The sequence below is a fragment of the Podarcis gaigeae genome, assembly GCF_964106915.1.
Source record: "Podarcis gaigeae genome assembly, chromosome: 16".
Classification (NCBI taxonomy): Eukaryota; Metazoa; Chordata; class Lepidosauria; order Squamata; family Lacertidae; genus Podarcis; species Podarcis gaigeae.
This window is the reverse complement of record NC_139693.1, coordinates 12255754-12269494: the sequence shown is the minus strand read 5'-3', so window position 1 is coordinate 12269494 and position 13741 is coordinate 12255754. Positions and strand designations below refer to the sequence as shown.

At 45.7% G+C, this 13741-nt stretch overlaps 1 protein-coding gene across 2 annotated transcripts in view; it reads left to right on the top strand.

Moving 5' to 3' along the window:
* Positions 1 to 13741, top strand: part of PLCB3 (phospholipase C beta 3) — a 67969-nt gene that overhangs the window by 35300 nt on the left and 18928 nt on the right. For both annotated transcript variants that reach the window (XM_083715541.1, XM_083715540.1), the window contains exons 15-22: positions 3492 to 3599; positions 4825 to 4889; positions 5617 to 5713; positions 6994 to 7078; positions 8474 to 8598; positions 9414 to 9568; positions 9994 to 10155; positions 11256 to 11355. In XM_083715541.1, the coding sequence (XP_083571667.1) occupies positions 3492 to 3599; positions 4825 to 4889; positions 5617 to 5713; positions 6994 to 7078; positions 8474 to 8598; positions 9414 to 9568; positions 9994 to 10155; positions 11256 to 11355 (897 nt within the window). The remainder of the gene's footprint in view (positions 1 to 3491; positions 3600 to 4824; positions 4890 to 5616; positions 5714 to 6993; positions 7079 to 8473; positions 8599 to 9413; positions 9569 to 9993; positions 10156 to 11255; positions 11356 to 13741) is intronic.

Sequence of the window (13741 nt, the reverse complement as noted above, 5' to 3'; positions counted from 1 at the left end):
GAGCAAAAAAAAGGGACGCTGTGGCAACTCTCATTTTAAATACTCGTACTATACATAGGCTATAGAAGCTGTGATCTATTGCTGAAGGGGCAGGAGGAGAGAAGAGGAAAACAAGTCTTCAGCCACCAATAATAATAATAATAATAATAAATTTTATTTATACCCCGCCCTCCCTGGCCAGAGCCGGGCTCAGGGCGGCTAACACTAATAAAATCTCAGTAAAAACATAATACAGTGGTACCTCGGGTTACATACGCTTCAGGTTACATACGCTTCAGGTTACAGACTCTGCTAACCCAGAAATAGTGCTTCAGGTTAAGAACTTTGCTTCAGGATAAGAACAGAAATCGGGCTCTGGCGGCACGGCAGCAGCGGGAGGCCCCATTAGCTAAAGTGGTGCTTCAGGTTAAGAACAGTTTCAGCTTAAGAACGGACCTCTGGAACGAATTAAGTACTTAACCCGAGGTACCACTGTAGGGGGGGAAAGAGAGGGGGAGAGGGGGAAAAACAACAACCCAATTTAAAATACAGGTTAAAATGCAATTAAAAATGCAGCTATGGCTATGTCTCATCCAGAAAGTATAGCCAGAGACATTTTGGCAAATTTAGAAAATCCACCCGGACAGAAATTTTACCCCTGAAAAAGAGGATGTGTCCTGGAAAAAGAGGACACATGGCAACCCTAAAGAACTTCTTCATGCAGTGCAGAGTTAAAACTATGGAACTCGCTTCCGCAGGAGGCAGTGGTGGCCATTAGCTTGGATGGTTTTAAAAGAGGATCAAGCAAATTCATGGAGGAGGAGAGGGCTATTGATGGCTGCTGACCATGAAAGCTCTGCTCTGCTCTGCCTTCACAGCAATGCTTCTGAATACCAGTTGGTGGAAGCCACAGCAGGGGAGAGTGCTCTTGTGTTCGAATCCTGCTTGCTGGTTCCCCACAGGCTTCTGGTTGGCCACTGTGAGAACAGGATGCTGCACCAGATGGGCCTTTGGCCTGGTTCAGCAGGCACTTCTTATGCCTTCTTACGAAGCCAGAAAACTATACTGGAGGCTGATGCGAGGCACAGCACCCATTTCCTTCCTTCTTTGCATCAGACCCAGAAGCAGGGGCAGAGTAAGTGAAAATCAAATCCCCCTGCTTTTGCTTCCTCCTTGAAACATCTGAGCTTAGCTGTCAACAGTCAGAGCGGCACTCCCTCTAGCCCAGCCCTGCTGTCTGCCTTGAGGCAGTATCGATCGTTGAGAACCTTGCTCCGTTTTTAATGAATGTTAGAATGATGTTGGTTTAGAAATTAAGTGGTTTTCAGCTGTAATGATTAAGTAAAAAGAAAAGAAAGGTTGAAAATTAAATGAAAATTAAGGGTGAGGATTTGCTGAATTAATAATTAGAAATTGGAATACAAAAAGGGGAGGTATGAGGAGGTCTGGGAAGTAAGTTATAAGAAAATAAGGGAATGAAATTTTACTTGTTTTTAAATTGTTTTTAGTTTTGTATTTTTTATATTTGAAATTTTTTTGTGTTTTGTTTTTTCTGTATTATTTTTGAAATGTTAATAAATATCTTTTTTTTTTAAAAAAAGAGAACCTTGCTCCGTTTAACTAGAGGTGGTACATGGGGAACTTCTGCATCAAAGCGGCAGAATTGCTGTTATTGTTCAATGTCTTTGTATCCTGCCTTTCTCCTGAGTTGGGAATTAAGGTGGCATAGAACATTATTTTTTAAAAATACATTGTTATGAAATATGAAGTAATAAAAACAAACGATTTGAAATCAAAAGTTAAAACACAATAAAACACATGTAGAGCCAGCCATACAAGCACAGTTTACCCTGACAGCGTCCCAGCAGCCAGCTTAGTTTCCAAAGGTCTGTCTGAACAGGAAGGTCTTAGCCTTCTGGCGGAAGGGCAACAAAGAGGGAGGCAATCAAACTTCCCCTAGGAGGGAGTTCCTCAGTCTGGGAGCAGCCACAGAAAAGTCTCTCTCTCCTCTCTCTCTCTCTCTCTCTCTCTCTCTCTCTCTCTCTCTCCTGTTGACACCAACTGTGCCTCTGATGTTAAATGGAGCGAGAGGAGGTGCTCACCCGAGAATCTTTGCAGCCAGGTAAAGGGAGATGCGATCTTTCAGTGTTATACGCTAAGTATCTCCCCACACATGTATAGCTACTGCAGGCACAGGAAAGAGCACAGTGTAGGAAACCTCAGAATATGATTCATCAATGTTTAATACAGCTGCTCTCCAGCTCTTTTAGCCTGGCATTGATGAGTACGTTGACAATACTTGGCACGGACTCATTAGGGCTGTAGAGAAAAAGCCCTGGACTCTTTTCCACGCCATTTCCCCTCGAGCCAAGGGTCGCATATCTCCCACCAGTTTTATTCAAATGCAGAAGGGTAGCTTAAGATGCCTACCTGGGAGATAGGACGTCAGCTCTCCTCCTACCTGACAAGCATGGCTATGGTTCTCGTTGGTCAGAAAGAGCCAGGGCCGTTCCCTCCAAAGAGAGGGGAGAGGTCTTTAATCATCATTATTTAATGTATTTATATCCCACCTTCCTCCCAAGCTGGGATTTCAATGCCTTTGGAGCTTTATCCCTCTCCCTTTATTTGGGGTCCAGGCCAGATCTTCCTATGTACTCTCATATTTGAGGGCCTGTCTCATAGAAGATGGAGGAAACTTATTTTCTGTCACACCTCGAGGGTAGGACCCAAAATAAAGGATTCAGAAATGACAATGCAATTTTAAACTAAATGTTGAAAAGGACTTCTGGCTGGTACAAACAGTTTAGTGGAGCAGATTTACCTTGGAAGATGGTGAGTTCAGTTTGGTTAGAGGGTTGTTGTTTTTTAATTCAGAGACTGAATGGCTACCCTATAAGAGGATTGCCTGCGTTGATCTTTGAGGTCCTTTACACTCTAGAATTTTATCTACTGTATTATTAATTCATTGTATAGCCCACCTTCCCTCCCTGGAACTCACGGTTGTGAATGCTGTTCATCCCATCTCCGTTTTATCCTCACAACCACCTTGTGACGTAGGATGAGAGACAGTGATTGGCCCAACATCACCCATTCAACTGTCTTAATGGCTGAGGGAGGGTTTGAACTCTAGTTTTCCAGGTCTTCATCCAGTTAGGTGGAAGAACGCACCTGATCTTGTCTCACTGGTTCAAAGGTGCAAGAATTAAGACTTCTTTCTCTGTTTGTTTTTCCCTTTTGGAAAATAGGCTGCATACACACCATCCACATGTTTTACCCCAAAGAATCCTAGGAACTGTAGTTTGTTAAAGGTGCTGAAGATTGTAGCTGTAATGAGTAAACCACAGTTCTGAGGGTGCTTTTGAGGGCTTTAAATACATGGTATATATGCAGCCCCCTTCTCAATTATCCCTTGTATTGCATAAGCTCTATGTTTTCTTGCCGCTCACACTTTTTAAAATTGTTTTCCTCCCTCGCTTCCTGACCTCCCCCCCAAAAAAAAACAACAACAACAGGCTCTCCTTTTGCAGAGCAGGCTGAGATACTGTCACCAGTCATGACCAACGGTGAGGAGAAGTCTTCTGACAGAATAGCGAAGCTGATTGAACCCCGCAAGTCTATTGGTGAGTATCCTTCGAGGAAGACAGGAGACTGTCTGAGGTACCTGAGGTACCAATTGAGTTGTCAGTTGAGTTGCCAGAAAATTCAAATGAAAATTGGAGGGGAAATTGGAAATCCATTCAGATTAGTATTCCGGACATGTTAGGATACCATGTATCCTTAGAACCCAAAATATGTCTACTCGGTTATTTGAAGGATGCTGTCTCTGAAAAGACTGAGAAATAGTATAACTGCAGCCTAAAAATTGAGGGAAGGTATGTCTCTGACTGTATGTAGATAGTTTGACAAAATTTGGTCTACAGTAAGAATGATTAAGTTAACTTATTGTACAAGAATACATATAAAAAGCCTAACATGTTGATGGTAAAAGGGCTACTTTTTACAATGCTTTGGAATAACAAGTTTAATGATAATGTTCAACATTATGCTGCTTTCAGTTTGCTGTAACACTGATACTATTTGAATACAGACATCTTTATTTTGTTGAATATTACTTGTTAGAATCCCTTATTTTAATGATTTTAATGGTTTGGTTTGAACAGTAAAGTATTAAAAATTTAAAGAAAAAAAATCAGTAAGGGAAATGGCTGGCCAATGTTCGCTTATTCTTGCCATGTCTGGAACAGAAGTCAATTCAGGGAATGGGATTGGTATTCACTGTTGCTGCTGTTTTTTGGTTTTTTTTAATTTAATTGATTTTTAATTTCAAGTAACAAAACATACACATACAAGGAAAACAGGGCTTATAAGTTGTACAGAAAGAAAAGTGAAACAGCAGCTCATGGTTGCAGTTTTAGACATTTCAGGAAAGACAATCTAATGAAAGTGTCTCTCCATAAGGTTCCATAAGTCAATATGTTTGTCTTAACAAAGTCAATAAAAGAATACCATATTTTGTGATCCTCTGATTCAGCAGCTCATAGCCCACTTGGGGCTGTTAAAAGTTTGAGCAAGACTTTACATTGGAAGCAAGCTAGCTACTTTTGCTTCTGAGGAAGGAAGGAGCAGCAGGTCAGAACACAATCTTGCATCAGTGATGTCTCTCTCTCACGCACACCCATTCTATGGGGAGTGGGAATACATTAATCCATTATTATTTTTAAGTTTGTAGTATATTGTAAATGTGTCCTCAGTTCATTGCCCTTCAGGGTTCAGGAATCATCTCCCCCCACCTTAACTACATTTTGGCCTTTAGCTTCTAACCTCTTTTCTTCCTTCCATGTCCAGACCGTGAAGCTGAGAGCGAAGAGGAGGAAGAGCAGCCGGACCCCAAAAAGCCCACGACAGATGAGGTGCGTGCAAAGCAGGGATCTGAAACCTGTGGCCCCTCTAGATGTTGATGGACTTCAACTCCCATCAGCCTCAGCCAGTGTTGTCCAGGATGATAATGGGAGATGTTGTAGGCCGACAACAGAGGGGTCCCCATCACCGGTGTCAAGGGGACTGGTTTGAGTGTTGTGTACACTGTATTTTAAGCAGACTTCTGGGTGGAGAGCCAATGTGGTGTAGCAGTTAAGAGTGTGTTGGACTGGGAGGGTCTGGGAGGCCATCACTCAAATCCCTACTTGGCCATGAAGATCACTGGGTGGCCTAGAGGGTCCGTCTGCAACTCTAGGTCTAATTTACCTCATAGGATTGCTGTGAGGAGAAAAGGGTGAAGGGGAGAGTGGCAGACGCCACCTTAAACTCCTCAGAGGAAAGGTGGGATTGAAACGTAATAATAACGATAATAGAATTTGATGCTACAAATGGCAGGTGGGCCGATGCCAAAAAACTTTAAATGCCTCATCACATTTGACCATCATTTCTCCCCATAAATTGTAGTAACAGGAATATGACATTATGGCATCACTTAATGCATTAAGCGGCATGCATACACAAATGTGTGTATATATTTGTGTGTGTGTACACACACGTTTAAAGAGTGCTTTCAACATAAGGTGCAGATGTGATCTTAAACTATTTTTTTTCTAAACTGTTTCCATCTCCCCTTGTCCTCCCCTCTCCCCCTTGTGACAGGGCACCGCAAGCAGCGAAGTCAATGCCACAGAAGAGATGTCTACACTGGTGAACTACATCGAACCTGTCAAGTTCAAATGCTTCGAGGTGGCCAGGAGTGAGTGAGAGCGGGGAGGGGGATGGACGCTGGCAGTAAGGTGTTGGGTGTAAGTTTAGGAGCAGGCAATCTGTGGCCCTCCATGCATTGTCAGATGTAGGCCACATTCACAGCATACATTTAAAGCAGTGTGATACCACTTTAAACAGTCATGGCTTCCCCAAAAGGATTCTGGGAGCTTTAGTTTGTGAAGGGTGCTGAGAATTGTTGTTGTTGTTCAGTTGTTTAGTCGTGTCCGACTCTTTGTGACCCCATGGACCAGAGCACGCCAGGCACTTCTGTCCCCCACTGCCTCCCGCAGTTTGGTCAAACTCATGTTTGTAGCTTCAAGAAGACTGTCCAACCATCTCGTTCTCTGTCGTCCCCTTCTCCTTGTGCCCTCCATCTTTCCCAACATCAGGGTCTTTTCCAGGGAGTCTCCTCTTCTCATGAGGTGGCCAAAGTATTGGAGCCTAAGCTTCACAATCTGTCCTTCCAGTGAGCACTCAGGGCTGATTTCCTTCAGAATGGAGAGGTTTGGTCTTCTTGCAGACCATGGGACTCTCAAGAGTCTCCTCCGACACCATATTTAAAAGCATCCATTCTTCGGCGACCAGCCTTCTTTATGGTCCAGTTCTCACTTCCATACATCACTACTGGGAAAACATAGCTTTAACTATATGGACCTTTGTTGGCAAGGTCATGTCTCTACTAGCCAACATGGCTGTATTCTACCTCCATTATCCTAGAGTGGTTTAACAGTCAACCTCTCGTTGCAGAGAATTCTGGGAATTGTAACTCTGTGAGGGGAATAAAGCGTTTCCTATCAACTCTAAGCACCCTTCACAAACTGCAGTTCCCAGGATTCTTTGGGCAGGGGAGCCATTGCTGTTTAAAGTGGTAAGATGCTGTTTTAAACATATAGTGCGGATGTGGCCTTGGATTCCAGTCGTATCCAAGGCTTTAAATGGTGCACATGCAGCCTACGTTTGGACAAGCTTTCTGACTAGCACTCTATTCTGACATCACCTTTCAAGGGTCTCTGACAGAAAAGGGTCTTTTTCTGATTCCTTTATAACTGGGGACGCCAGGGATTTGAACCTGGGACCACCTGCATTTGAAGTGTGTGCTCTCTACCACTGAGCTATGACCCTCTCCCCATTGACATTCTTCCCAGTGTGTAAATATTCCCCTGATAGGGAAGAAGCAGCAGTAGGCAGTTTGGGAGAGGTGTGTGCGCAAGGCTGTCTGCATAACTTGGAGCATTAACACGGTGCCTTTTTTACTTCTCTCTTCCCAAGAACGCAACAAATCTTACGAGATGTCTTCCTTCGTGGAGACCAAAGGTTTGGAGCAGCTGACCAACAGCCCCATGGAGTTCGTTGAGTATCCTGCCTGGTGATGTAGGGTGGGTTGAAGCAGAGTTGACCTCACTGCTGAGCAGCCCCTAGGCCTTATCTGTGCTGTACCTACCACTTCAACCAGTCATGGCTTCCCCCTTGGAATCATGGGAGCGCTAGTTCGAGAAGGGTGCTGAGTCTCGCTAGGAGACACACACACACGCTATTCCCCTTCACAGAGCTTTTGTTCCCAGAGTGGTTTAGCAAGTCAGCCCCTCTTCCCAGAGAACTCCTTAGCTCTGTGAGGAAAATAGGGGTCTCCTGTAAGCACCCTTACCAAACCACAGTTCCCAGGACCCTTTGGGGGAAGCGATGACTGTTGAAAGGGATATGGTACTGCTTTAAATGTCTAGTGTAGATGAGGCCCTAGATGAATCCCTGTGGCAGCACCTTTTTGCTACAACAGTGAATGGTACAACTGTTTTGAGTGCTTGGAACCACTTCTGTTAGTAGAGACTGATCCATTAGGGCAAATGGGGCCACCAAGTTCATTCTGCCTTCTTTCTTATAAGCAGTCCAGGAGTGGCTCTGCCCATCATAGGCTCTGGCACCACCTTCTGTTGGGCTCCCTGCCTTCTGCCCTACTAGTCCCAATGGGCACCAGTTGGAACTGGCTCCTGCATTGTCCTCCCCATGGGAACTGTGGGAAAGAAAATCCAAGATAGGAGGTTATGTATGTGGGGCTCATTCTGTAGACCCAGGCATTAGTAGGAGTTGGGGGAGTAACTGCAAATGCTCAGTGGTAAAATCAGGTAGTCTAAGCCTCTCCATGAGCAAAGGGATGACATCAGTTTTATTGGATTGGACCATTGGTCTCTCTTAGGCCAAGAATGAGGAATCCGGTTTCAGTTTGGAGGACCTCGTTCCCTTATGGGCAAGTGTGTGTGTGTGTGTGTGTGACATACCAATTGTGGGTGGAGCCAGATGCGGAAGTGGGTGGAACAATGTATAGGATTCTTGCATTTTGTACAATAGGCTCCAATCCTGGCCAGTGTCTACACTCTTCAGCTCTCCAGGATTTCTCCAGCAGCGTGTGTAGAAGCTAGCCTATTGTGCAAAGGTAAAATTTGTATCAATTGCTCCGTCCACTTTTGCCTTCGTCCCTGCCCACCACTGGCATGTGGCCCCTGGGACATGGCCCAGAAGAGAACGTGGCCCTTGAGCTGGCAAGGTTTCCCACCCTTTGGTTACGTCTTGTTGTGTGTGTTTACGTGTGTAAGTAATTGATGACTAATGTTAGAAAGAGGGACGGAGAGCCTGAGAAAACGGAATGCCTTCAAGGGCATGTTGAGTGCTCCCAGCTGATCCATGATCATTGATGGCCATGGTAGAGTTGAGGTGCCCTCGTTGGCTGTTGCCTTGACAAGCACCCCTTGCCCAGATACAACAAGCAGCAGCTGAGCCGGATATACCCCAAAGGGACCCGAGTGGATTCCTCCAACTACATGCCTCAAGTCTTCTGGAATGCCGGCTGCCAGATGGTGGCACTCAATTTCCAGTCGCTTGGTAAGTGCCATCCTCTTTCCCCCCCTCTGCTTGCTAACAATGAGGGCTAGAAACTTATTTCACATGTGTTTTATTTTATCTACGGCATTTATATACTGCTTAATCATTAGCATTTCTAAGCAGGGTGCATGAAAAATAAACCATTCAGAGAATACGACAGTAAAACCAAACTAAATGACTTCTGGAATAAGAAAATCCTTGTCGTGTGTCTTATACTTCACAAGGAGGGTGCATGTCTAAGCTCAGCCCAAAGGAAACTCCACATTTTTGGGCCCACAGCGCTGAGGCTGCCTTCATATGAAAGAAAGGAACAGCCTTCCCATCCTCTGGGTTGCATATTTTTTTTTGTCAGTCCCAGGCAGGAAGGGGGAAAAAAAAAAGCTTTTTAAGCCTCTGGTGGGTTGCCAGACATAGCTGGTGGTCTGTGTTTTGGTTTAAGCTGGCCAGAAGCAGGAAAGACCCGTGGCAACTCTCTTGACTTATTTTCCTACCAAATTAAAAAGGGAGGGATTTAAACACACACAGTTCACTTTCATGTATGCATAAGGCAGTAATGGGGGAGCCTATGGTCCTCCATATGTTGCTGAACTCCAACTCCCATCTGCCCCAGCCAGCATGGCCAGTGGTGAAGGATGATGGGAGATGTAGGCCAACAACATTTGGAGGTTTACAGCTTCCCCGCATCCCTGCTGTAGAGTCTCTGTGCTGTTCAGAGATGGAGGTTTCAAGAGGCGGGGGAGGAGGAAGGATAGAATATTGGTTGTTCTCGCTTGTATGATGTATCGACACTTGTGCTTGAATCTCTGTTTGCCCAGACCTGCCAATGCAGCTGAATCTGGGCACCTTTGAGTACAATCGCCGGAGCGGGTACCTGCTCAAGCCAGAGTTCATGCGGCGCCAGGACAAGCTCTTTGACCCCTTCACCGAAGATATCATTGATGGCATCGTGGCGAATACCGTCAAAGTGAAGGTTCGAAGGGTGGTGGTTTGCAGGGTTGTTGCAGGGCTGATGAACTTGTGGCCCTCCAGATGTTGCTAGACACCAGCTCCCAGCAGCATAGCCAGTGGTCAGCGGTGATGGGAGCTGTTTTTCAGTAGTTTCTGAAGGGCTACAGGTTCCTCACCCATGGGCTGTTGCTATGACTAGTTGCCAGCTTAATGTATTACTGGGAGATTTAAACAAAAACGGGGAGCTCTTTCTTCCATGCCCTGCTTGCACCTGATTGGGCAACTGCTAGAGGCAGGTTCCCCACACTGATTTAAAACAAGGATTTGAACAATACTGTCCTCCCAATGAAAAATATAGAGAAGAGTTAACACTTCTCACTTTATAAACAGTAAACATTTGGTCCCATCTCTCTCTGTCTTTCCCCCTCTTCCCCATCCCACTCCCAGATAATCTCAGGACAATTTCTTTCGGATAAGCGGGTGGGCATCTACGTTGAGGTGGACATGTTTGGGCTGCCAGTGGACACCAAGCGCAAATTCCGGACACGGACATCGCAGGGGAATTCTTTCAACCCAGTGTGGGATGAGGAACCTTTTTTGTTCCACAAGGTATTGGTGAATGCAGTTCTAGCACAAGGACTCGGCTCTTGAAGAAGCCATAATAACGTCTATGTTTAAATCTAATTTGAATTTGGTATCTTAGCTCCCTAAAATAAGAATGCTTCTGAGCATATGCAGAGTGTATTTTCTTAATTGTACTTGCCTGTGTAGGGACAGATCAATGCCATCAAGTGGTTTAATATTTGCTACCTCCCTTACCCAAACAACCTTGGGAATTGTAGTCCTTTAAGGCAGAGCTAGATATGTCGTTAACAGTTTTTCGTACCCCTGATAATAATAATAATAAGAAGAAGAAGAAGAAGAAGAAGAAGAAGAAGAAGAAGAAGAAGAAGAAGAAGTTATTTATACCACGCCCATCTGGCTGAGTTTCCCCAGCCACTCTGGATGGGGGCTGTCAAACTACAACTTCCAGCTTTCTTTTGAAAATAGTATGAAACAGCTGCATGCTTGTAGTGTGGAGGGGGTCTTATGAAATGTAGATGGAGATTCCATAAGTTAAGCAAGTGGGACTGTTCCAACAGTTTTGGCTTTTGGCATGCTAAACGTGGAGCCCTCCAAGTGGAGGTTTGGGCAGTGTTCTGAATTTCCTCCAGCAGCCAGTGGGTTGTTCTAGGTGGCCTATAAAGGTAAAGGGACCCTTGACCATTAGGTCCAGTCGTGACTGACTCTGGGGTTGCGGCGCTCATCTCGCTTTATTGGCCAAGGGAGCCGGCGTGCAGCTTCCGGGTCATGTGGCCAGCATGACTAAGCCGCTTCGGGCGAACCAGAGCAGCACATGGAAACGCTATTTACCTTCCCGTCGGAGCGGTACCTATTTATCTACTTGCACTTTGACGTGCTTTCGAACTGCTAGGTTGGCAGGAGCAGGGACCGAGCAACGGGAGCTCACCCCGTCACGGGGATTCGAACTGCCAACCTTCTGATCAGCAAGTCCTAGGCTCTGTGGTTTAGGCCACAGCGCCACCTGGGTCCCTAGGTGACCTATAGGACCCTTCAAATTCCAATTCTAAAAATCACAATGGAAGGTGTTGTGTCTTTGTGTTTCTGCCTTTCCCCTAATAATACACCTGTCTTGTCTGTCCCCTCAGGTGGTGCTTCCTACATTAGCCTCGCTGCGTATAGCTGTCTTTGAAGAGGGGGGCAAATTTGTGGGGCATCGGATACTGCCTGTCTCTGCCATCCGTTCAGGTGACCCCCCCTTCCCCTCCCCATACCCCATACTGAGATACTGCTGTTCAACTCAGCGGGGCTTATTTCTGAAGTTAGACATGACAGCGCTGTAAAATACTTAATCTGGCGCCATCTTTTGTGCATTAGAGCATCGGTGATTATCCTGAACAGTCCTGTGGCCCTCAGTAACCTTATGTGTCTCTCCCCACAGCAGCCTTTTTGCTCAGGCGCTGCCCTCCGCTGCCCCACCCGTAGCCAGCATGCAGTGCCTCAGGGGTCACCTCCAAGAGATTGCAGCCCTTGACAGGCCAAAGGTTATCTATGCCCAGCCTATCGCCTGCTTTATCGGAAAGTAGAAGTGTTTATCCTTAGGGAGCAGATTTTATTAATTACATATATGCACGTGCATTTTAAACAGCAGAGCCAAAAGGCCGTGAAGTGTAAAGAGTGGATACGCAGTGTTTCTGTGGAGAGCCAAGTGCGTGCAAAATAAGGGCAGCTATCTAGATTTCTAGATTAGCTGGGCTGATTTATCACCGGAAATGTGGTCCTTATCTTGTATACATTTGTGCTTTGCACAGAAATGTCAGAAACCCGCTGCTTTGCATTAATGGCCTTCTGGCCTCACTGTTTACTAAATCATTTTCCTTTTTGTACCTCTATGTGTACACACACACACACACACACACACACACACACACACAATGCATGTACAGTATACAGTGGTACCTCGGGTTAAGTACTTAATTCGTTCTGGAGGTCCGTACTTAACCTGAACCTGTTCTTAACCTGAAGCACCACTTTAGCTAATGGGGCCTCCTGCTTCTGCCGCGCCGCCGGAGCACGATTTCTGTTCTCAACCTGAAGCAAAGTTCTTAACCTGAAGCACTGTTTCTTGGTTAGCAGAGTCTGTAACCTGAAGCATATGTAACCTGAGGTACCACTGTAATTTGCCAGACAAGGACCATAAACACAGGAAAGCGCTTTATATCAGCTCAGCTTATTTGTTTGCTTAGCTTAGTATTGTCCACTCTGACTGGCAGCTGCTCTCCAGGGTCTGGGGCAGAGAGGGAGCTCTTGCCACAATCTGCTACTGGATCGTTTTTAACTGAATCAAACCCAATACCTCCTGCATGCAAAGCATCTGTTCTACCAATGAACTGCAGCCCTTCTCCCAAAAATACACCAACTGAATGAAAAGGCACTGGGATGATTGGCTAGTGCGTGAAGCTGTGAAGGTGCCTGATACTCCAAAGTCTTCCCACAACGCTTGAGATTGTTGAAGTCAGGGATGGGGGACCTTTGACCCTGTGAAATGTTGTTGGGCTACAACCCCCGTCACTAGCTGAGCGGCTGTCCTTGGCAGAGGCTCATGGAAGTTAGGGCACATCTGCACCAAACATTTAAAACTGCATATACCAGTTTTTAGTGTCATGGCTTCTCCCAAAGAATTCTGGGAACTGTAGTCCGTTAGGAGTGCTAAAGAATTGCTAAGAGACCCGAGTTCCCCTCACAAAGCTACATCTCCCAGAGTGGTTTAACAGCCACTCTTCCCAGAGAACTCTGAGAATTGTAGCTGTGTGAGGTGAATAAGGATCTCCTAACAGTTCTCAGCCCCAGAGGCGCCATCTTGTGAGGGCAAGTGTGGAGGCCAGTGTTGTGGCAGGAGGGCAAGAAGCCAGTCACTAGAGCTGCTTTGCACCCATGCTTTTTGAGCATAGGAGGGGCAGAACCTACCCAGATATGTAGGGGGGAACAAAAGAGCTCAGCCACTTGGAACTGGCGCTCCTACTCAGAAGCCTTAACGGGCTACAGTTTCCAGGACACTTTGGGGGAAGCCATGACTGCATAAAGTGGTATTATAGTATTTTGCTTATTTACATTTATTGATTTATTTTTTAAAAAACCAAATGTGTATACCCCAATGTCTAAAAAAGAAATCGAAGCGATTTACTGCAATAAAACATGAAACCGCACAAGAAAAACCATATAAAAAACTTAAAAACAGACACCAATTAACCATTGAGGAAGGATGCATAGTGCCTGCATAGGCTTGGCAAAACACAAAGGTTTTCAGCAGGTGTTTAAAAGGGGGCGCAGGAAGAACCTGCTGAATCTCTAAAAGGTAAAGGGACCCCTGACCATTAGGTCCAGTTGTGGTCGACTCTGGGGTTGCGGCGCTCATCTCGCTTTATTGGCCAAGGGAGCCGGTGTACAGCTTCCGGGTCATGTGGCCAGCATGACTAAGCTGCTTCTGGCGAACCAGAGCAGCGCACGGAATCACCGTTTACCTTCCCGCCAGAGCAGTACCTATTTATCTATTTGCACTTTGACATGCTTTCGAACTGCTAGGTTGGCAGGAGCAGTGACTGAGCAACGGGAGCTCACCCCGTCGCGGGGATTC